General features: G+C 43.5%; 1 protein-coding gene across 1 annotated transcript in view; it reads right to left on the bottom strand.

Annotated features, from left to right (window-relative positions):
- Window positions 1–25978, bottom strand: part of LOC119954499 (rho GTPase-activating protein 21-like) — a 296828-nt gene that overhangs the window by 253929 nt on the left and 16921 nt on the right. Inside the window, exon 2 of the mRNA XM_038779786.1 lies at window positions 4621–4800. Coding sequence (XP_038635714.1) covers window positions 4621–4800 — 180 coding nt within the window. The remainder of the gene's footprint in view (window positions 1–4620; window positions 4801–25978) is intronic.

Below are 25978 nucleotides of genomic sequence, written 5' to 3'. Positions count from 1 at the left end.
ACTAAAGAATGTCATTAGTCGTCGAAAACAAGTGAGCAGAGGCACATGTATATGTTTAAGCACATGTAGAATACAGTCCCATTTGGTTCAATTCACAAGTTGTGTGAATTGAGCTGCAGCATAATTGTATAAATTCCCTTCACATCACTCCACAAATGGTACAGGTATTAAACCATTAAATGCAATTATTGGTAGAATAAAGACCACAAAACAGGCTATTTGGCCGAAACAGTACATGTCAGAATTTAGGCTCCATTTGATCATTCTCCCAACCTTCTTCATCTAACTCTACCAGCAGAACCATTTATTCCCTCCTCCCTCAAAAAAGTTATTTTACTTCCCCTTTAATGCATCTATATAATTTGTCTCTAAGGTACGGTGACGGCAACAATCGGACACCAGAAATTTGTACTGATCACATTGGGCAGCTGATGATCAGAATAAATTATACTGATGCACGAGACTTGTAAATTAACAAGCAGGGATAGAAAGAAAGGGGAGTCAGTGTGCGCATCAGGGCAGGCGTGATACCAACCTGATTTTACAACTTTCCCTCAACAGAATAAGGCAAACTGAAGTAAACATTTTATGCACACCAGCTGTGAATACATTACCCGCAGCAGACTGATAAGATGGACAACTAATTGAAAGGGTAAATACGGAGGTTATTTGTTGGCACACTTGAAAAGTGTTAAATTCTCAGTTACACTCTAAAGTCAGACAGGATCGCTGTGCATTCTGCTGCAGTCGATGGCATAATTTTGTTTAAATAACTTACAGATCACTACCAATTCATCCATCCCTTAATTGCAGGAGGAACAGTTGGATTTGAGTTCTTTTGTTTTGCTTCGGGTCCAGAGTTTAGTTGACATTGTGTTCTTCAGATAACGTATTGCTGACAATCAGAAAGATTGATGAACATTTACATTGCCAGCAATAGCAGCAGACCTTGCATTTTTAACAGTCTGATTTACAATTTCCAATGCCAACTCAGAATTTGATTATCCAAATTGGTTCCCACAAATAAAGCCCAACCTCTGGAGCAGGTTTGATGCCAGAATGTATTTGCAAGTGCTATTATATCATGGCTAAACTCGTGGTGATAAAATTCTGGACCGAACAGATGGTAGTGAATTAACTGCTTGATTTCTCTTTCCCTTGACTTCAGCTGTTTCAAAAGTAATACTTCTAGCTTAAGTAAACAAAGCGTGCAATAGAAAAAAAATTATTCAAATTATTGGCCTCTTGGATTAGATTGTAAGCAATAAAGGGTGCTCTCCGATTTTATGCACTTCATTGTGTTTGGAAGTAGCAACGGGCACAATAGTCCTAACAATGATGCAAGAACACAGCTGTATATCTTTGCAAACATTCGACAGTACAAAGCACAATGTGTTGAAAGTAGAAAAAGCACATGTAACGGCTTCTACAATGTTAACTCCTTATACTTCTTCTCACAGGTTTCAAAATCAGATATTACAAATACTACCTCAAAATTGAGTTTATGGTGACGGTTGCATCAATTACTCAAATCAAAGTTTGATTAGCATTCTTTATCAGCTATAAGTAATTTATAATTACTTTAATTAAACTGGTTTTGTGTGTACCTTTCTCCCCCAAATGAACTAGCAAATCTCCTGTGGTTCATGGTGAATTAGAAAACGTGGCAACACAGTGGCTAGCACTGCTGCCTCATAGCGCCAGATACCCGGATTCAATTCCAACCTCAGGTGACTGTGTGGGGTTTGCACAGTCTCGCTGTGTCTGCATGGGTTTCCTCCAGGTGCTCCAGTTTCCTTCCACAGTCCAAAGATGTACAGATTAGGTGGATTGGCCATGCTAAATTTCCCCTAGGTGTGGTTATGGGGATAAGATGGGGGATTGGGCATAGGTAGAGTGCTCTTTTAGAGGGTCGGTGCAGACTCAATGGGCCGATTAGCCTCCTTCTGCACTGTAGGGATTCTATGTTTGTGTCACAAAACCATGTTAGAATATGCCAGATGTAATTGCACAGCAATTGATCTACCATGACATTGCACACAGCAAGTTAGAGGAAGCATTCTTTTGTAATGACAAGGCTGTTATATTAAGAATTCAAACATCAAAACAATTTAGATGTTTGAGGTTTTTTTTTAATTTGAAACAGCGACGCAGAAAGATAAAAATATGGATTTATTGTATCAGGGTTTACAAATTTCCAAAATCAGAGGTAAGTCTGCAGTTTAAAATTTGGAACAGCTATAGTTAATCAATATTGAGTTACCAAAATATAAATCTTAAAAATGTAATCATACTACCCATGAATAAATACATGCTATATAAATAGATGAACAGATTGATATAGTTAGTTCCCACGAATTGAATAGCAACATTTTTATGGCATATGGTTACATATCACTATCTTTTGTTGAAGTGAAGAATGAAAGCCAGTTCAGGTGAATGTGTGCCAAGTGACAGACTGTGAGCTTTATAGTGTCATGTTCTGTAGACTAGCTGAAGTGAACGCTGAACTACAGAACATGTAGTTTAAAATAATTTATTGTAGGACAAACTGTGTGGGAAGATAATTTGGATAAATTAACTAACAACTAACACTAAACAATTCTTGTGGTACTACTGCAAAGACATCCAACTGCCAGCACGACCAGCTGCCAACTCCTGGATCACATGGTGGCATGATGGTTCACAATGCCACCTAGTGGTAGGAGGTTGTGCATAACATTATGAACAAACTTACATTATGCATATCATCACATATAGAAGTGAGGTGACTTCATAGTTAGTGTCAAGTTGTGCAGCCATTCTGCCATGTGCTGTTTCCATTCATGTCAACACTTGCTTCAGCAACTGACAGTCAACTATTCGCTGTTGAAGGACTGAAGTCTTCATGTAAGCCATGAGAAAGAGGAGGGACAGGTCAGTTTTGACCAAGAAGTACACAGTTTGAAGAAAGGTCCATTTGTAAAAGATTTGCAACTATAAATAGTATATAGTTTTACCACTTGTAAGGAACATTTGTCCATTCAATAATCTCGTGGGTGAAATTAAGAGCTGTTTATAGTTAGGGTAACTTAGTAAACACGTTGAAGAATAACATCCATCAGTCTTTCTTCTGATGTTTAGGACACAACTAGGTCCCACAACTAAATCAGTCCACGTACATATGGAGCAGGACTTGGACATTATCCAGGCTTGGGCTGACAAGTGGCAGGTAGCCTTCACGCCACATGAGTGTCAGGCAATGGCATCTCTGACTAGAGAAAATCTAACCATCCATCTTTGACAATCAATGGCATTACCATCACCCAAATCCCCCCCCCCCCCCCCCCCCCCCAATGTCAACTGCCTGGGGATTACCATTCACCAGTAATTTAACTAGACCGGCCATATAATTACTGTGGCCACAAAAGCAGGTCAGAGGCTAGGAATTCTATGCAGAGTAATTCTCCTCCTGACTCCCCACAACCTGTCTACCACCTACAAGGCATAATGTCTACCCGTTTTGTACAGTGTGGAATTCCACTGGCCGGAGCTGCCCAGCGTAGCAAGAGATCAAGAAGGCATTTTTAATGTGGGAACGTACTATGGGAGGGCCCCCTCCCCCAACAAAGGGCACCCCGGCCCAACTGCGTGCGTAACAAATGCCAGCTTGGCACTGTGGCAGTGCCAACCTGGCACCCTGGTAATGCCCATGCCAGATGGCAATGTCATCTGGGCACTGTGGCAGTGTCAGGCTGGCACTGCCAGAGTGCTAGGCTGGCACTAGCAGCGCCAGGGCACGACCCTGCCTAAAGAGCATGCAGCTGGGAGCTCCCCAGTAGGATCCACTGGGGACCCCCACAAGTGCCATTCTGTATGTTCCCATTTGTGGGGACCAATGCTGAACGGTGTGGGGACCAGTGCTAAATGGCGCTCGCCAGAGGTCTCCTAAGAGAAGGGAATGAACCCTAAAGCCTCATGTACCTCAGGAATCTGCACATTAGAGTGAGACTAGCTGTCTCGCTTTAATATGCAGATTTACCAAAAAGTGATCCCGCCGCAATAGACGGGATTTACATTGCATCATCTCGCGAGATCGCGTTGGATCTCACAGGGCACTGAGACATGGATAGATCCCAGGAGTAGGGTCTCCCGGCTTTTATCTGCTACTCCACACTGAGGCAAACTGCCTTCCGGCACAGCACGGCCATTGGAGCGTGCCCTTAGTTTCTTTATTACCAACCAGCCATAGGTGATTAACAAATCTCTATGATAATTATTCTTGGGAGTTTGAAAGCAGATTGGATGTGTTATAGGGGATGTTAACCATACTCTCCCTGTGAGTGAGCTGTGCAACCAGTTGCAACAATAAAACCAGTTTTCATCATATACAACAGAGCAGCCCCAAATTAGCTGATACAAATGCCTCCAAAAAGACTAAAAATTAAATTAACTACTGCAAGTAGTTGGTATGCATTAATCAGGAACCAGGGCTAAGCCTCTAGATTGAAGAATGGACTAGACCAATGTGTCTATTTACAACCCCCGCTCCAGTCCACATGCATATAGCCTGCTACTTAAATGTTCTGTCAAAAGAGTGGAACATTATTTAGTATTGCATATTATAAATGCAGTTGTTACCTTAGGGCTTGGGTGCAGAGCTGATTCTGGAGGGTAGACGATGAAGTGCCTCAGTGTAAACCCAAAACCTTGAGAGTCCTTCTGTAGCAGCACTGTCTTTGGGCCAGGCCATGAAAATATTTCATCTTGCACCATGTTAGCATTTTCACTGGGGCATTTCCCATCTCTTTGGGTTTTAGTCTGCAGAAGAACATGAAGCAAAATGAGTTAAAAACACAAACAAGTTTTAAAAAATTCTCTTGCTGCAAATGTACATGAGCAATCTTTTTAATGTTTTAAACAATTTAAGCATATTTCATTGTTTATCTTCCAGGGATAGGTAAGACTATCCATATATAATACCCACGATGTGGAGATGCCGGCGTTGGACTGGGGTGAGCACAGTAAGAAGTCTTTCAACACCAGGTTAAAGTTCAACAGGTTTGTTTCGAATCACTAGCTTTTGGAGCACAGCTTCTTCCTCAGGTGACTGGAGGAAGGAGCAGTGCTCCGAAAGCTAGTGATTCGAAACAAACCTGTTGGACATTAACCGGGTGTTGTAAGACTTCTTACCATATATAATACAACACTATAGAGTTAATCACTGAAAATACTAGGTATGCACATTGTACAATCATACAGGTATATTGCTCAGTAATGGTAATTTAAATAATATTAAACAGGATACTGAGATCTCCCATAGGACCCAAGGCAATGTAGTAATATTTTGCTATAATGTAGTAAATACTAGAGCACACCCTCGGCTGAGGCAGCAGATAGCTTCCCGGGAGATAGTACAGGTCAGGGACTCAGTTGGTAGGCTGGTTCTCTCCCAGGGAAGGTGAATTAGATATTTGAGGCTTTCTATCCTAGGTTGTATGAATCAGAGCCTCAAGTTGGGGACTCATCAATGAGACAATTTTTGGACAGATTAACCTTCCCAGTGGTGGAGCAGGAGAAATTAGAGGTGCCAATTGGGCTGAAGCAATCATGAGTTGTATTAGGTTAATGCAGACGGTAAAGGCAACAGGACCTTGAATTTTATAAACAGTTTGCTGGACAGCTAGTCCCACTTTTACTAGATATGTTCAATGATTCCATATCTTAGGGGTGTTACCACCCAAGCTGACACAGGCGTTAATTTCCTTGATCGAAAAGAAGGACAAGGATCCCATGAAATGTGGGTCATATCGGCCTGTCTCATTGTTAAACGCTGACATTAAGTTGCTGGCGAAGGTATTGACAACAAGGCCAGAACACTGTCTACTGTGGCTGATTACCAAGGAGCAAACTGGATTTGGGAAGGACCGGCAGTTGTCAGCCAATATCAGGACGTTGTTAAATATTGTGTTGTCGCTCTTCTCGGAGAGAAAATCAGAGGTGATCATTTTGATGGATGTGAGAAGGCGTTTGACAGGGTTGAGTCAGGATAGATCTTTGAAATCTTGGCTCAGTTTGGCTTCAAGCCTAAATTTGTGTCATGGATTAAGCTTTTATACTGGGCCCCGTCCACAAGCATACGTACTAATGCTCTGAGTTTGGGTTATTTCCAACTGGGCACGGGCGCAAGGCAGGGGTGCCTGTTGTCTCTCTTGTTGTTCGCATTAGCAATCGAGCCATTGGCCATTGCATGGAGGTCATCTTCCGGGTGGAGGGGGATAGAGCGCAGGGGGAGGGAGAATAGGGTGTCCTTATATGCGGACGATGTTACTATATATCATGGACCCCCGTCCAATGTTAGCAAGTTAATGGAGCTGCTAAGGAGGTTTAACTCCTTTTCTGCAAGCTAAATTTGAGTAAGAGCAAAGCTTTTCCAGTGAACCCTCCAGGGAGAACGTGTAAACTCCACACAGACAGTGTCCAAAGGCTGAAATTGAACCCAGGTCCCTGGTGCTGTGAGGCAGGAGTACTAACCATCATGCCACCATGCCGCCCCTCTTAAATACAAAAAAACTTCATCAAATTACGGAAATGCAATTCCTTTTACACACAAATTAAACCAACCTATACATTTATGTATATTACAGTCACATGTTGCAAATGAAGAGTTTAAAAAGAGGTTCTGCAATTGAACCAGCAATAAAATATTCTACCACCATATACATAAAGGAAATAAGCTTCTTACGGGACTGGCGTGTTTCATGAAATCTGAAGCCTCATTCCTACAAAGGTTTCCTGACCACAGGAATAATGCAGTTGAAATACACAGAAAACATAGGAATAGGGGTAGGCCGTTTGATCCCACCATTCAATGAGATCAATGCAGATTTGTAAGCTAACTCCATTTACCCGATATCCTTTAATATATTTGGTAAACAGAAATCTAGAAATCCGAGTTAACTCCTGACCTCGCATCAATTATTATTTGCGTGAGTGTTCCAAACTCTACCACCCGTTGTGCGAAGAAGTCTTTCCTAATTGCACTCCTGAAAGGTCTGGCTCTAATTTTCAGACTATGTTCCCTAGTCCTAGACTCCCCAAAAAGTAGGAATAATTTCCATTTGCTCTATCTGTTCCCCCCACCCCCAAGAACCTTCGAAAGTTCAATCAAATCACATATTTTTCTAAATTTCAGAAAACACCGCCCTAACGGGTGATTCATCTTCAGAATTTAATTCTTGGAGTTCAGAATTTACAAATAGTCATAAATCTACATTGCACCGTCTCCAAGGAGCTCTTCTTTATTAACATTATTATTATTAATAATAATAATAATAATAATCTTTATTAGTGTCACAAGTAGGCTTACATTAACATTGCAATGAAGTTACTGTGAAAAGCCCCTAGTCGCCACACTCCGGAGCCTATTCGGGTACACGGAGGGAGAATTCAGAATGTCCAATTCACCGTACAAGTATGTCTTTCAGAACGTGTAGGAGGAAACCCAAGCAGACTCGGGGAGAAAATCAGACTCCACACAGACAGTGACCCAAGCCGGAATCGAACCTGGGACCGTGACACTTGGAAGCAACAGTGCTAACCACTGTGCTACAGTGTCTCCCATTAAGATGTAGTATGCAGAAGTCCATGTGTGGTCTAACCAGGGTTTTGTACGGATGTAACGTAACTTCAAATTGTATTCTAGTCTTCTAGATAGAAAGGCCAGCCCTCCATTAGCCTTCGTGATTATTTTGTGTACCCGTTCATAACATTTAAATGATCTATTTATCTGGACCTCCAAGTGTTTTTGTACTTCCACTATTTCTAGCTTTTCACTATTTAGAATGTACACACTCCTATCCTTTTTAGGTCCGAAGTCTGCCTATATTGAAATCCATTTTTCACAGTTTTTCTCATTCACTTGACCTTTTACTATTTCTTTGTAACCTTCTGCTTCCATCTGCACTGCTCAAAATGCCACTTTTCTTTATGACATTGGCAAATGGATAGGTCACATTCTATCCCATCACCTGTAAAGAGTTGAGGTCTCAAAACTCAAAACTGAAGCCTGTGGGTCACCAATGGCCATCCATTCTGCCAATTAAGAGTACCTTCCTTTCTACCCACTTTTTTTGCTTTCACACTGCCAGTTTCCTAAGCAGGGCAATACTTTGCCTTCAGACTTCGAGTACCACTGAGCGGACGCACGAAAGATGGCTCTCATAGAATTTACAATGCAGAAGGAGGCCATTCGGCCCATTGAGTCTGCACTGGCCCTTGGAAAGAGCACCCTACTTAAGCCCACACCTCCACCCTATCCCCGTAACCCAGTGACCCCACCTAATCTTTTTGGACATCAAGGGCAATTGACCATGGCCACTCCACCTAACCAGCACATCTTTGGACTGCGGGAAGAAAGCGGAGCACCCGGAGGAAACCCACATAGACAGGGGGAGAATGTGCAGATTCTGTACAGACAGTGACCCAAGCTGGGAATCGAACCAGTGGCCCTGGCGCTGTGAAGCAACAGTGCTAACCATGCTGACAATCTCCATACTCTCCTCCTGGAAACTCAAAATTCGGCACTTTTAGTCCAAGTATCAACCTCTAAACCCGGGGAAAAAAATCTCCACGCTCTCCTCCAACACCACCACCACCATGAACAAGAAATGCCAGGCAACAACCCGAGGAGCCGAAAAGACAGCAGAGCCCGTATAAGTCTGGAGAGGAAACGTGAGGCACACCCGAACAGGATGGGCTGCCAGAACATAAGAACATAAGAACCAGGAGTCGGCCATCTGGCCCCTCGAGCCTGCTCCGCCATTCAATGAGATCATGGCTGATCTTTTGTGGACTCGGCTCCACTTTCCGGCCCGAACACCATAACCCTTAATCCCTTTATTCTTCAAAAAACTATCTATCTTTATCTTAAAAACATGTAATGAAGGAGCCTCAACTGCTTCACTGGGCAAGGAATTCCATAGATTCACAACCCTTTGGGTGAAGAAGTTCCTCCTCAACTCAGTCCTAAATCTACTTCCCCTTATTTTGAGGCTATGTCCCCTAGTTCTGCTTTCACCCGCCAGTGGAAACAATCTGCCTGCATCTATCCTATCTATTCCCTTCATAATTTTAAATGTTTCTATAAGATCCCCCCTCATCCTTCTAAATTCCAACGAGTACAGTCCCAGTCTACTCGACCTCTCCTCATAATCCAACCCCTTCAGCTCTGGGATTAACCTAGTGAATCTCCTCTGCACACCCTCCAGTGCCAGTACGTCCTTTCTCAAGTAAGGAGACCAAAACTGAACAATACTCCAGGTATGGCCTCACTAACACCTTATACAATTGCAACATAACCTCCCTAGTCTTAAACTCCATCCCTCTAGCAATGAAGGACAAAATTCCATTTGCCTTCTGAATCACCTGTTGCACCTGTAAACCAACCTTCTGTGGCTCATGCACTTGCACACCCAGGTCTCTCTGCACAGCGGCATGCTTTAATATTTTATCGTTTAAATAATAATCCCGTTTGCTGTTATTCCTACCAAAATGGATAACCTCACATTTGTCAACATTTATTCCATCTGCCAGACCCTAGCCCATTCACTTAACCTATCCAAATCCCTCTGCAGACTTCCAGTATCCTCTGCACTTTTCGCTTTACCACTCATCTTAGTGTCATCTGCAAACTTGGACACATTGCCCTTGGTCCCCAACTCCAAATCATCTATGTAAATTGTGAACAATTGTGGGCCCATCACGGATCCCTGAGGGACACCACTAGCTACTGATTGCCAACCAGAGAAACACCCATTAATCCCCACTCTTTGCTTTCTATTAATTAACCAATCCTCTATCCATGCTACTTTATCCTTAATGCCATGAATCTTTATCTCATGCAGCAACCTTTTGTGTGGCACCTTGTCAAAGGCTTTCTGGAAATCCAGATATACCACATCCATTGGCTCCCCGTTATCTACTGCACTGGTAATGTCCTCAAAAAATTCCACTAAATTAGTTAGGCATGACCTGCCCTTTATAAACCCATGCTGCGTCTGCCCAATGGGACAATTTCTATCCAGATGCCTCGCTATTTCTTCCTTGATGATAGATTCCAGCATCTTCCCTACTACCGAAGTTAAGCTCACTGGCCTATGATTTCCTGCTTTCTGCCTACATCCTTTTTTAAACAGTGGTGTCACGTTTGCTAATTTCCAATCCACCGGGACCACCCCAGAGTCTAGTGAATTTCGGTAAATTATCACTACTGCATCTGCAATTTCCCTAGCCATCTCTTTTAGCACTCTGGGATGCATTCCATCAGGGCCAGGAGACCTGTCTACCTTTAGCCCCATTAGCTTGCCCATCACTCCCTCCTTAGTGATAACAATCCTCTCAAGGTCCTCACCTGTCATAGCCTCATTTCTATCAGTCGCTGGCATGTTATTTGTGTCTTCCACAGTGAAGACCGACCCAAAAAACCTGTTCAGTTCCTCAGCCATTTCCTCATTTCCCATTATTAAAACTCCCTTCTCATCCTCTCTAAAGGACCAATATTTACCTTAGCCACTCTTTTTTGTTTTATATATTTGTAAAAACTTTTACTGTCTGTTTTTATATTCTGAGCAAGTTTACTCTCATACTCTATCTTACTCTTCTTTATAGCTTTTTTAGTAGCTTTCTGTTGCCCCCTAAAGATTTCCCAGTCCTCTAATCTCCCAGCAATCTTTACCACTTTATATGCTTTTTCCTTCAATTTGATACTCTCCCTTATTTCCTCAGATATCCATGGTCAATTTTCCCTCTTTCTACCGTCCTTCCTTTTTGTTGGTATAAACCTTTGCTGAGCACTGTGAAAAATCGCTTGGAAGGTTCGCCACTGTTCCTCAACTGTTCCACCATAAAGTCTTTGCTCCCAGTCTACCTTGGCTAGTTCTTCTCCATCCCCTTGTAATCTCCTTTGTTTAAACACAAAATTTGATTTTACTTTCTCACCCTCCATCTGTATTTTAAATTCCACCATATTGTTATCGCTCCTTCCGAGAGGATCCCTAACTATGAGATCATGAATCAATCCTGTCTCATTACACAGGACAAGATCCAGGACCGCTTGTTCCCTCGTAGGTTCCATTACATACTGTTCTAGGAAACTATCGTGGATACATTCTATAAACTCCTCCTCAAGGTTGCCTTGACCGACCTGGTTAAACCAATCGACATGTAGATTAAAATCCCCCATGATAACTGCTGTACCATTTCTACATGCATCAGTTATTTCTTTGTTTATTGCCTGCCCCATCATAACGTTACTATTTGGTGGCCGATAGACTACTCCTATCAGTGACTTTTTCGCCTTACTATTCCTGATTTCCACCCAAATGGATTCAACCTTATCCTCCATAGCACCGATGTCATCCCTTACTATTGCCCGGATGTCATCCTTAAATAACAGAGCAACACCACCTCCCTTACCATCCACTCTGTCCTTCCGAATAGTTTGATACCCTCGGATATTTAACTCCCAGTCGTGACCATCCTTTAACCATGTTTCAGTAATGGCCACTAAATCATAGTCATTTACGATGATTTGTGCCATCAACTCATTTACTTTATTCCGAATACTACGAGCATTCAGGTAAAGTACACTTATGTTGGTTTTTTTACCTCTCTTTTGAATCTTAACATCTCCAGTTTTATTCCTTTTGTTATTACTGGGCCTATTCACTGAGCTCCCCTCAGTCACTGTACCTTGTACTGTCGCCCTTTTAGATTTTTGACTATGTCTTCTCTGCCTTGCACTTTTCCCCTTACTTCCTTTTTCTTCTGTCCCTGTTTTACCACCTTCCAACTTCCTGCATCGGTTCCCATCCCCCTGCCACATTAGTTTAAACCCTCCCCAACAGCTCTAGAAAACACCCCCCCTTATGCCGGGCTACTCCCCAATAAATGAATGGAGGGACTTCCTAGCACAGGAGTTGCAAGCGCTCAAAGGCGCCATTAAATTTGAAATCATGCCGACAATAGAAGTAGCAGAGGCACTAATGCCCCTTCAAGCGGTACTGGAAAAGACAGTGTCGTCTGGAGACATGTGAGTCGACAATCAGAGAGCTGGAGATGGCCGCGACCGACCAGAATGGCCGGATTGCATCACTGGAGACGGAGATGGCAAGGTTGGCGGCGACGCAAGGGCCGCTAAGGGGGAAGGTAGAGGACAAGAAGAATCGGTCACGCCGCCTGAGCATTCACATTGTGGGCCTACCAGAGGGTGAAGAGGGCAGATAGCCTACGGAGTACGTGGCACAGATGCTGGGCAAATGGATTGGAGGCGATAGCTTCCCCAGGCCCCCAGAAGTACACAGAGCCCACAGGTCAGTCCGGCCAAAGCCCAAGGCTGGAGAGAAGTCTAGATCCATCATCGCAAAACTGCACCGATGACAAGACCGGGAAAAGATCCTGAACTGGGCAAGGCACACACAGTCCTGTAAATGGGAGGGACACTTGATCCGTGTGTACCATTGGGGCAGACCTGGCCAAGCACCGGGTGGAATTTAACACAGCCAAGGTGGTCCTTGACAAGACCAATGTGGTTCGGGATGCTGTACCCCGCCAAACTCTGGGTGACTTTCCAACTTCCCCACATTGGCAGAGGTAGATAAATTTGTGCACAAACAGGAGCTGGCAAGGCAACGACAACAGCAGTGAACCAGATGTCTAGTCTCATCGGTTAAAAAAAGGAGATACTATTTCCATGGGACTGAACTACCTCGTCTTCAATCTGAATATGAATCTCAGAAAGGAGGGGGTGAGAGCAGTAGGGCGCAGAAGGGCGAGGTGGGGCAGAGAAATGCAATGGTCGGGGGAAGGTGTTGTGCAATCGTGTTGGGGGGGGGGGGTGCACACCAAACGAACGGGTATGGCCATCCCCCTAGCCTTCTTCCAGTAGTATCCAGCTCTTTCTTATGCATTGTCTGTCCTTCTCCCTCCTGTGGGCCCCCAAACCCCGGACTGCAGGTGCGCATCCACATGGCGTACACAATGATGAAAGCCCCTGCACAAAGGATGAGTTAGCACAGGGAAGTACGAGCGAGGGGAGAGTCACGGCACAACTCCCGACAGGGAGAGAGTGCCTGGAAGCTGGATGGAAGGGGGCGCAGAAGGCTGCCTAGGACACATCGCATGCGGTGACAACTGAAACAAGGGCATTGATAAAAGCCATTTTGGGAGGCTCCCAAACCCCAGAGTGCAGGGGCGCATCCACATGGTGTACACAATGATGACAGCCATCTTGGTTGGCTCCTGTTCCCCTTCCCTCCCCAAGGTCAGAATAGGTCACGTGGAACGTCAGGGGACTTAAAGGCCCGGTGAAAGGATCCGGGCCGGGATACTTCAAAGCAGCGACTAAGTATTGAGGCCAGCGTAAACACCGGAGTGTTTTCTGTGCGGCCCCCCCAATGACTGATTTCCCCCCCCCCACTAGGACAGCCACCGCAGCCGTGACTCCGAACCCCCGCTGGGTGGAACCATACGTGAATCACGCCGGTGGGAACTCGGCTGGTCGACCGTGGAGAATCTCTTTCAATGGCCCCCGACCGGCATTGCATCGACCACGTGCGTCTGGTGCCAATTCTCCAGTCGGCGGAGGTTCACGTGCGTCTGACACACTCTCTCCGTCCCCGCGCCGAGTGCGATTTCAGCTCAGAGGCTCAGCGAATCCCGGCCCCGGAGTCTTTGCTCATCTGAAAAGTCAGAGAGCCGGCATAGTCTTCCTCCAGGAGACCCACTGGAGGGAGGAGGACAGACTAAGAAAGAGCTGGGTACTACAGGAAGGCAGCGAGGAGGATGGTCATACTGCTCGATAAGAGGACAGCATTTACAGCAACGAGGACGGTTACGGACCAAGAGGGTCAGTATGTCATGGTTAGTGGCGTCCTGGAACGGCACCATCGGCTCCCAACTGGGGTGACATGGAATTGATGAAGAAAACCATGGCGGAAATCCCTGACATAGACACACACCGATTCCTCGTGGGCAGGAACTTTAACTGCCTACAGGACCCACGGACACACCGATCAAACCCCAAGTTGGGGGTAAAAAAAACAAACATGGCAAAGGAATTGAATGTTTTCATGGAACAGATGGAGCCAGTGGACCCATAGTGGTTCACATACCCAGGGGAGGAGTTCTCCTGTTTCTCCCAGACATACAGGGTATAACTAGAATCAACTTTATTGTAGTGGGGAAAGCGGTGCTTGCAGAATAGGTAGGAGCGGACTACTCTGCAATGTTAATCTCCAACCAAGCTCCACAAAAAATGGATGCGAGGCTGGAGACGGGCTGGGCACAATGCCCCCCACGGAGGCTGGACATGGTCCTTTTGGTCGACAAGGTATTTTGCAAACAGATATCAAAGGCAATAGAGGGATGCGCTACCAATAACCAGAATGGGGAGGTTTCACCCTCCACGTTCTGGGAGGCACTGAACATGGTGATAAAAGGGGGTAGAAGGCGCGCAAAGGGCAGCCAGGCTATAGCTGGTTGACTCCATACTGGAGGTGCACGGCAGGACTCCTTGACCCCGATCATGGAACTACTGCCAGAGAAAAAAAGCGACAGATGAACTTTGACCTGCTCTCTACCGAGAAAGCAATGCACCAGTTCCTCCAGACACTGGGGACCATTTATGAATATGAAGACAAAGCCACCCGCCTGCTGGTTCACCAGTTGAGAAAGAAGGCAGCCACGAGGGTAATAGCCCAGGTTAGGGACAGTAGTGATAGGCTAGTCGCCATGCCAGTGAAGGTCAACAATGCCTTCACAACCTTTACCGGGGGCTGTACACCACTGAGCTCCCGAAGGGGGACTCGGGGATGAAGCAGTTCCTCGATGGACTGGACATGCTGGTTGTGAGGGAAGAAAAGAGAAAGGGCCTGGAAGCACCATTAGAACTGAGAGAAGTCATGAAGTATTATCAACTCCCTGCAGGCGGGGAAAGTGCAGGGGCCAGACAGATTCCCAGCGGACGTCTAGAAAAGATTTGCATGTTATGGGCCAGGGTTTAGAGAATCCTGAAGTGTATCACTGAGTTCATCTGACTCACGACTTTTACTAGATTGTGGTATGGGGAGCACACGGCCCACTCTACAGGTGTGGTGTAGCAGATATTTTAAAGTAATTTTTAAAGCAAAACAATGTTTATTCTATGAACTCAGTTAACCTTTTTAAAACATAGAACATAGAACATAGAACAGTACAGGCCCTTCGGCCCTTGATGTTGTGCCGAGCCATGATCACCCTACTCAAACCCACGAATCCACCCTATACCCGTAACCCAACAACATACAATGAACATCTTAGCAACCATTAATTCAAATACAACCCCCAAAGAATACAACACTCTAAGTTATACTTAAACTTTCCTTTTAACATCCAAAAGACAAAACTCCTTTTTACAGAAGCACATCAGGTTTAAATTCTGTACTGAGAGCAGTTATCACTCTGAATTCACCAAATGATTTAGAGATATTCTTTAGATGGCAGAGAGGTCAAAATTACACCTACTTTGGCTGGCTTCAGCTCCAACACTAAAACGAAACCAAAAAACAGACACACCCAAGCTTTTCCTCAAAGCGAAACTAAAACGCGGAGCCAGAGCTCAGCTCGACCCACACTCTGACATCACTGCAGCCACTTGAGCAGACAAACATTTCTTGTGCCATTCCCATGACACTGCGCCAGCACTGGACACACACCAGTGGGAGATGTTCACAGACTCACTGGTAAGGAGCACCCTGTCACCAACCACTGGCACAAGCCTCAATATCGCTTATAACCAAAAAGGACAAAAAAAACAACTTGAGTGTGGGTCCTGCAGGCCCATCTCACTACTCAATGTATGACAAAGATCCTGGCATGGTAGTTGGAGAGCTGCATGCCAGAAGGGCAGGTAGGTGCCATCGAATGCCAGACACCTGCTGAACATGATAATGTCCCCTTCCGGGGAAAGAACACCAGAAGTGATCATCTCCCTAGTCGCAGAAAAGGCCTTCGACAGAGTCGAGCGGAAGTACCTCATAGAGGTACTGGAGCGGTTTGGGTTTGGATCAGGGCTCACCTCCTGGATGAAACTACTGTACAATGCTCCCATGGCAAGCCTATGGATAAACACCACCAGCTCTTTCTGCTGCACAGAGGTACGAGACAAGGATGCCCGCTATCCCCGTTGCTGTTCGCTCGGCAATTGAGCCACTGGCGATTGCCTCAGAACAGTGTAGGGGTGCAGAGGTATCCAAAGGGGGACATAGGACATAAAGTGTCAATCTGTGCGGATAATCTGCTCCTTTACATCTCGAATCCCCAGACCAGCTAATAGAAGGGCTAATGAAACTCCGCAAGGAGTTTGGAGCTTTCTCGGGTTATAAGCTTAAACTGAGCAAGTGCAAGATCTTCCCTGTGAACCTGCAGGAACAGAGCTGAAGAGACTGTCGTTCAAAGAAGCACAAACCACATTCCACTGCCTAGGAAGGCCCGGTCAACCACACCCACATATTTGAGCATTTTTGAGGTGATGTCCAGGGTTGTGGGAGTGAGGGTGGAGCCATGCCATGAGCTGTGGGGATGGGGTGGAGGTGTGGGCTTGAGTGGGGTGCTCTTTCCAAGGGCTGGTGCAGACTCGATGTTCCGAATAGCCTCCTTCTGCACTGTAATTTCTATGATTCTATGCCCAAAAGTGGCATTCTTCAAGGTTTCAGGACAGGCAGAACACTTTATGGGGAGGGGGCCAACGCCCTAGCCTCTGCCTCCCTGATGGCCCGTTGGAGAATCCTGCTCGGCTTGCGATCAGCGGCACCACCCAAAGCTGCAGTCTGGCTATCTAATCTGGTAGAAATTCTCAGGCTGGAGAAAATAAAATCAGTCATCCAGGGGTCAGAGGAGGGCTTCCACAGGATGTGGAGGCCGTGCACTAACTTTTGTTCCAAGATCTGTTCGTAGCCAGCAACCAGTAGAGTTGTGTGTGTGTGTGTGTTTGTAAATAGACACTTGTAAATATATACTCTGGCCATATTGCAGATTGTAACAGATGTATGCCGGCTAAAGGACGTCCATGGCCACACCGGGGAGGGAAAACAATTGCCTGTAAATATATGTGCTGATTTCTGTTTGTCTTTATTACATGAAAATTAGGAACAAAAGTAGGCAAATCAGCCCTTCACGCCTGCTCCGCCAGTCAATCGGATCATGGCTGATCGCTGTTTTTCTTTTCTGCGTGGTTTTGTAATATGTAATTTATGAGGTGTGAAATATAATGTTAAAACCCATTAAAAACATTTTTAAAATTAATTTGCCTTCAATTCTATAGGCTCCAATATTAAGCAGCCACTTCTTATGAGTGACTTTATCAAATGCCTAGGAAGTCCATATAGATAACATCCATTGATATTTCCCTGTCCACTACTTTACTCACCTTTTCAAAAAAATTAATCAGGCTAATCAAGCATGACCTACCGTTTACAAAGGGTAAAAATATTCAAATTGTTCAGTCACGTTATTCTTAATTATAAGAGTCTAGTATCTTCCCAACAACAACTGTTAGACTCACTGAATTCCTTGGTTCCCTTTCTCACCTTTCTTCAACAGTGGAGTGACATATGCAATTTTCCAATCTTGAGGAGTGTTTCCCAAAATCAAGAGCACTTGAAAAAAATGAAAATGAAATGAAAATGAACTTTGAAAGATTGTAGTCAAGGTATCCTCAATTTTCACTTCTACTTCCATCAAACCCGAGGATGTAATCAGTCTCATCCCAGGGTTATGTCACTCTTTGGTGCTTTTACTTTCTTTATTACTGTTACCTTGCATAATTTGTTACCTTGCATAATTTTGCCAAGTCTCTGTCCCTGATTCAATATTAATTTCCCCAGCTGTCAAGCATGTTGTCCTCTTCCTCTACTGAATCAATCGTATAGTTTTAGGATAAACTCTAATCCACACTTGCCAAGAAATTCGGATTTTATTCCTACTTTATTTTTCTGAAGGCTGAGTCAGACGGATACATTTCCACAGTCACCTTATCCAAATGGCGAGCTCAGACAAATGTCAGTGGAATCCGCCATTTACGCGAGGTTTTCCTCATCCATACTTATAGATTCCAACTGGAATCATTAAATATTGATCAAAAGCATGAAATGGGACCAATATTTTCTTCTTCCTAACCATGGAATACACAAGTTTTGAGAGTTCCATCATCATTACTGCCCTGGGCTGAGATCAACTAACATGGTGCGGGCTAGAAGTGAAACCCATTGTATCCTGCTCTCTACATGCTGCACCAGGTTGTATGTGTACCAACTGAGCCACATGAAAGTTCACATTATTAATAAAATGCATGATCAGAACTTAGAAACATAGGAAGAAAGTACACAATGTGCTCCAACCATTTGACCAAATGAGAACAAAGACAGTCACTTAGCTTTTTGGATGACCTTTCTGCTGTTTCTTATTTAAATATCATTGAGGGCAAAACAGAGACTGATAGAATTAACAGCTGAATGGTGATAATTACAGACCATTCATCTGCCCAAGAACAACTGTCTTCCAAATATCCAATGTCGACTTAAGATAGGCGAAAAACAGCAGAAAAATTGATTGATGCGTTACTCATTCTACAAAAATATTTCCTCCTTCTGAGGTGTTTCCATATATTTTTATTGAATTTTTTCACAAATATCGCAACAAAGCAAAAGAAAAACAAAAATTTTATTAATGCAGGATACAGTCAACAACACAATGCTACATCATACCCATCACTACAAAAGAAAATTCACGAGTACCCCAACAATATGGGGAAATTACATTATATTTGGACCTCTCAACATTATCTAACCCCAATCCAGGCCCAGACAGAACAGACAACAATCATATGACTACAAAATTATGAAAAGAGGACCAGCAGCAACAGGTCAAAGCTATTATCAAATCCAGATTTCCCATAGAAGGAGGAAAAAAGTAAAGACCATAGTTACGAGAGCCAACCCACCAGATCCCAGGTCCAAAGCACACTTGAAGTGCCATAAGAAGTGCCATAAGCCACCTGGCCACCAAACAAATAGCACACCCCCAAGGAAAACAACAGAATAATCATGAAGTCAGAAATTCAAGTAAGGATAACCTCAGTCGCAGTCAAAAGGGGGAGCCCTACCTCGGAGAGAGAATAGCCGTCAAGATTCCTGCCCCAAAAGTGGTGTCCTGGGAGGGACTGCTGATCCCCCACCTCCTGGTACCAGGGGATCCAGCACAGCCACCAGGACCACAGAGGAAAAAAACCCAGCGCCACCTTAAAACAAACGCTCAAGGTGGATCTAATTAGCTAAAACACCCAACGATCTCCACGTCCAGCAGGGCAGAACTTCACCTCAAGCAAGTGGAAAATGAGACAGTGTGGAAGAATCCCCTCCGGAGTCTCTCAGAAAAGAGAGAAAAGGAAGAACTAAGCGCATGGATGACAGGAAACCGGCATTCCAGACCCCCACCTTCACCAGCAACCATCCGACACATGTCAACAAAGAGGAGAGCCAGCCATCCAAACAACAAGGGGACAACACTCCCACCCCAGGGCATAAGAAACAGGGCATCTATTGGGCATAGTGCTCAGCCCATCCCAAAATCTCCAGAAGCCAAACTCAGCCCTTCTGTGCTCTACCCTCAGGGGAGGACTCCCCCGATACACTAGGTCAACAGGATACCAGCTACAGCACTAGGCCTGGCCTAGCCTAGCGTCATCCCCCCAAAAAAGCTCTCTCAGGAGAATACGACCAAGGGTCTCCACACATCCCCAACACCTACATAGAGTCTACCAGTCCCGCCTACACAAGCAGAGAAACGATAAAGACTCTGGCTTTAGCTGGGTCGGTAACCCAGACCAAAAGAACTGTCAAGGCAACCACAAAATGGGCGTCTTGGAAGATGGGGTCGGTGGGATGGGTGGAACCCCCACCCTTCCAACCCAACTGCCACAAACAAACAAGGATTTAAACATTTTATCTAGACTCTTTCATGTAGAGACACCGGCCAAACGCTTCTCAGGACATAGCTTGTGGTATGTACACCAAGAAAAAACAAACACATAAGTGTGCACTAGGATGAAAAGACAGCTTAAAAAGATGAGCAGAGCCAGAACTTAAAAACGCAGCCATTCTTGCACTCACATCACGTGACCAATTCCAATCAGTGGTCACAATATCTTGCTGTACCTCTGGCAATGATTTTTGTGTAGCTCAATTAAGTGGCCAACTCGCTTATTTACTGAGAACAGTTAATCTGTGTGGCTCCATTATTTAATGGAAACATACCAATTTTAAGCAGCTACCCAGGTTAAAATCACATTCTGTAATAGCAGTAAGCCAACAGCCCATCAAAAGTTAAAGTTGAACTATTTGGTCAGTTTGTTTTAGAAACCATTTTAATTTTTTTTTTCCAATTAAGGGACAATTTTATCGTGGCCAATCCACCTACCCTGCAAATCTTTGGGTAGTGGAGGTGAGACCCACGCAGACACAGGAAGAATGTGCAAACTCCACACGGACAGTGACCAGAGCCCGAGATCGAACCCGGGCCCTCGGCGCCGTGAGGCAGCAGTGCTAACCACTGCACCAACGTGCCTCCCCATATTTGCAATAATTCAAACTGGCACATAAGATTTCTTTAGAGTCTCCACGTAAGCAAGAATTAAAGGGTATGGCTGTCAGGTTACAGCTCAGTTGACTTGCTATCGGGCCCCATGCTCTTTGTGAAAACCTGTTTGGAACTATCAATATTAACTTGTTTTTTATTTTTTATTTCATTTTTACATTTGTTCTAACTTGGTCCTTTTATTCTAATTACCAATAACCAGAAATGTAGCAGTTCAGTAATTATCTAAACCAAACGCATTCTTTCCGGAGATATAAAACTGTTAAACGTATCTGCCTCAATCCTTCTTTCTTTCCATTATTTTAAAAATCAAATATTTGGATCTTTTAAAACCCAAGCTTGCTGCAAATTACCTTTTCAACTTTCATGGTGTCCTGCCCTTTGAATCTTGGTCCTTCATCCAATTTTGTCAATTTAAAAAAATCAAAAGCTCCATCTATTCACCTTTCTCCAACAGTTAAAACAATATCCCACTGACAGAAATTCAGTCTTAAATCCCAAATAAACTTGCATCAGCAACTCAAGTTATTATGTTTCCTAAACACGGTCACCGGAACCAAACTTAGGTCACATTAACCCTGAACAACTGTGATAGAAATGCCAGTAACAATTGTCCTTGGACATATTACACTTAGAACCTCCAAAATAATGTTGATATCATATTTTTTATAAAGGCATATCTGAAATGCATCAAACAGTGACTCAAGACAGAAAAATAACGGCACTTTGGACATTTACCAGTTCATTTCCTCCCATTAATTTTAATGGACAGGAAACCTGCAAACAGGTTGAGTGCCGAAGTGATAATCTCCTGTCACCTGGTACAAATGGACATGATACAAATAACTACTGAACAACAAGGTAAAATTTGTGGTAAAATTCTGAACTATAATCAATTTACACGATTAGATTCAAACAATCAAATTGGAGGGGGAAAAAGTCATATGAAATAGTGTTCTTATTTCTTTTGTAGGATCTATAAATATACTGAAAAAGTGGATTTGAGGGAATAAGCAGATAGTATAAAGTACAGATGAATTTGCTCTTGAAGTTTTAACTTCAGAAGAAAGATTACGGTCTATAAATAAGTTCCAAGAGCCTATTTAAAATCTCACAAAAAATGAAAATGTACAGGGAGTGATTAGTTGCACATGGTTTTCAACTCTCGAGAAGTTGTGTCATCAGTTGTTCTGCTTATCATTTAAAGGCAAGCCAGACTGTTTGCATTAGGATGCATTCCAAGGGTTATTGGATAGGCACATGGAGCACACCAGGACAGGGAGTGGGATAGCTTGATCTTGGTTTCGGACAATGCTCGGCACAACATCGAGGGCCGAAGGGCCTGTTCTGTACTGTACTGTTCTATGTGCAGGAGGTACTGGATATGCCGGTATAGACTCTGTCTCTGCTTTATAGCTTCTGATCAACCGTAAGACTTCATAAAGTTGTTTACAAGCTGTAGAAACCACTGACCCTGAGAAAGTTTGGAGATGGTTTCAATAATTTTCTTTCATTGTGGTCATTCTTTAAAAAGTTCATGATATACAATTGTTATTCATTAGCTAAATGCCCCTGGACCTCAATAGTAAAATTCAGAGTTTGTTTGGTGATTGCCTCATTATTTGAAAGTAGATTTACAATATAAAATAAAAAATTCCAGGAATACAATTACAAGACAAATGGTGCAGGAAAACTCAGTACCATAACTGAATCTTTACTAAATCCACATTGGTTATTGGACAAGTATTTCTTACTGATATGCTCAATGTGACAATTTTTGCTAATTCCAGCAAAGAGTTTCCCTGCAACGAAGAGTAGAATAATTATTCTACGACTGTCATATACATCTACTAACCCTTCTAGATAGAAAAGTTGCAAGTCAATGATGAGTGGAGCTCTGAGATGCAGAGGAACCTGGGTGCCCCAGTGCAGGAATCGCAAAAGGTTAGTATGTAGGTACAGTGAGTAATTCAGAATTCTAAGAGTGTTATCAACATTGTGGAGGGAATTGAATAGAAAAGTAAGGAGGTTATGTTTAATTTGTGCAGTGATACCAGTGAGGCCACACCTGGAGTACTGTGTCCAGAAGTATTGGAAAACCTTTTAAGTCAGTGGTCTGAAAATATACAAATACCGCAATTCAGAAATATCTGCCCTACAGCTTTGAATTTGATAGAATATAGCTGTTCTTACCAGATAATGATATATTTCACTGCTATTGGATTCTTGTTGACGACAATATGCTTTACACATCTACTTAGCCTCTCAGGTAACTAGTCTAGTCCCAAATATGAAACAACAATAAAGGACATTACTCCAAACGAGAGGTTCCCTTCCAGAAGTGCTTAATGTACAAGACAATAATAAAATCTTCTAAAACTAGTCCCTGCTGTCTATGACTCCGATCGAATAGTGAAGCGATTTTGACAAAACTGTTTATTTATATCATGTTGCATCTGCCTCAATTGACGTGAAGTTCAAATAACTAGACACATGGGTGAATATGTTGCATCACAAGTCAATGTGGTCACCATGAATTCCACCAATCCTCTTGACCAGGGAAAGTTGCGTAGATTTCAATGTTACAAAAAATGAAATATGCTTTTAATGGCTTGTTCATGGACTACCAAGTCCTATTGTGAAACACTAAAGCATCATAGAATCCCAACAGTGCAGAACGAGGCCATTTGATCCATCGAGTCTACACCGACCCTTTTGAATGAGCATCAATTTACACTCCCCAGTCCACCCTCCCCATCCGCGTAACCCCATAGCATAACCTGCACTTCAAGGGGAAATTTAGCATGGCCAATCCACCTAACCCGCACATCTTTCGACTGTGGGAGGAAACCAAAGCACCCGGAGGAAACCCACTCAGACGCACCCAGAGGAAACCCACGCAGACACGGGGAGAATGTACAAACTCCGTGCAGACAGTCACCCAAAGCTGGAATTGAACACGGGCCCATACACGAGAAACAGGACAAATCCAACCCAGCCAATTACCGCCCCACAATCACAAATTAGTTTAAACAATAAGAAAAAAAGCTTTAAACATGCAAAGTTGGGTTTATTATACCATTTTACCCCATCTTACCTTAACTTAAATATACACACATGTAAAAATGTATATGGATTACAAAGTACAAACTAGAATAGTCTCATTAACACAAAATGACTGTGGTCAAATACATGTACTCCTTTGAACCCAAATTACTGTCTGTCAATTGCTCCTCAGAATCCTCCAGATGATGATCATATGGGAGTTTCCAAACTCTACTCCCAAAACCATGCTTTAAAATCTTCTCTCATACCAATGCTTTCCCTTAGAGGTTTGCTTTCAAAAATCCAGCCCAAGTTTTACAAATGACTCTTTTAACCCAAATCTATGCTCCACTTCAATGTTCATACCATCCCTTTTTAGGCTTCATTTGTCTTAACTGGTTTTACACAAACTCTGAGATCCAGCATCGATTTCCATAGTTATTTCAACTCACATTCCACAGGCTATAATAAAATCTCGCAAACCTGAAAAATCACTTCAGATTTCTTTCTGGCATCTCAGCCTTCTTCTCAGTTGTCTGCTATTCTTTACTAAACAGTGCTCTGGTGTAGTGCCTTTACGCTCATGTAGCCATCTGGTATGGCCACTTCCAGAATACAAAATGGATGATCGCAATGACTGTAGGGAAATATGGTCAATGTCAGGGAAGCAAGCAGGCACAGAGCCTGTATGCGTATTGAGAAGGCAACTCCCAGACGAGGCTGAAACTGGAAGTCAATTAACATATTGATGGCCCATCTCCGGGAACAAAGGAATGACACTCAAGTAACCGATACTATTGCAGACACCGAACAACGGCCATTGTTCCTCTGACTGAGTGGGCACCTGAAGTTAAGTATAGGCGTTAGTGTTAGAGATAGTTTAGTTTATGGTATTTTGTGCATGAGTAGATATTACTGTGTATTATTGCTGTATTATATACAGTAGATATTACTGTATTGACCACTGTATTTACAACCAGATAAATATAGCAGCACTCAGACTTATTGAAAACTTCACTTTATTTCTCTAGTTTCCTTAACTAGCTGCTCTTCAGATCTCTGTACTTGTTTCTTTAACCATTACTCCATGGTATGGTTTGTTTTCTAGCAAAGCTGAGAGATATGTCCATTTTCTAGCCTTCTAAAACCAACTGTTTCTGCAGAGCTGTGAGAGCTGCCTTCACTCTCATTACCCATCTTCAACTACAATCAAATTAGTTAAACTAAAACTTAAAAGCTTCTCTACCTTACAAGGCCCCAGTTGCTAAGTGCATCTTTTATTTATTCTTCATGCCGTATCCCTCTCTAAGCACAATAGAAACACAGTTTGAACGTAACCAAAACTCACACAGACAAACGCCTTTGTCCAGCATGAACCTAACCACTCTAGGTTTTACCCTTCCAGGCACAGGCACATTAAATTAAACACACTAAAAACTATATCTTAGTTCAAAGTTTACCAATACAAAGATAAATCCCTTAATACTACCTTTGGCTATCTAACACTCAGTTTCTGATTTCATTACCAGACAAAAGAGACAAGCCCCAAAGTTGAAGTGAGAGTAACTGCCCTTGACATCAAGGCAGCGTTTGACCAAGTATAGCGTCAAGGAGTCCAAGCAAAACTGGACTCAACGGGAATCAGGGCGGAACCCTCCACTAGTTGGAGTCATTCCTGGCACAAAGAAAGATGGTATGGTGGTCAGAGGTCAATCATCTCAGCTCCAGGATATCATTGCAGGAGTTCCTCTAAGCCTAACCATCTTCAGCTGCTTTATCATAAAGTCAGAAGTGTGGATGATCACGGATGACTACACAATATTCAGCACCATTCGCGACTCCTCAGATACCAAAGCAGTCCTTGTCCAAATGCAGCAAGATCTGGACAGTACCATGTTTGGACTGACAAGTGGCAAGTAACGTTCGTGCCACCCAAGTGCCAAGGCAATGATCAACTCCAACAAGAGAGGATCTAACCATCACCCCAGACTTTCAATGGCATTACAATCACTGAATTTCTCACTATCAACATCCTGGGGGTTACCATTGACCGGAAACTGAACTGGACTAGCTATATAAAAACTGTATATGCAAGAGCAGGTCAAATGCTAGTAATCCTGCAGTGAGTAACTCGCCTTTTGACTTCTCAAAGCCTGTCCATTATCTATAAGGCACAAGTCAGGAGTGTGATAGGATACTCTCCACTTGCCTGGATGAGTGCAGCTCCAACAATACTCACGAAGCTCGACATAATCCAAGGCACGGC

This window comes from Scyliorhinus canicula, chromosome 19 (genome assembly GCF_902713615.1).
Source record: "Scyliorhinus canicula chromosome 19, sScyCan1.1, whole genome shotgun sequence".
Lineage (NCBI taxonomy): Eukaryota > Metazoa > Chordata > Chondrichthyes > Carcharhiniformes > Scyliorhinidae > Scyliorhinus > Scyliorhinus canicula.
The sequence above is the reverse complement of the archived record's forward strand: the minus strand, read 5'-3'. Positions and strand labels throughout refer to the sequence as shown.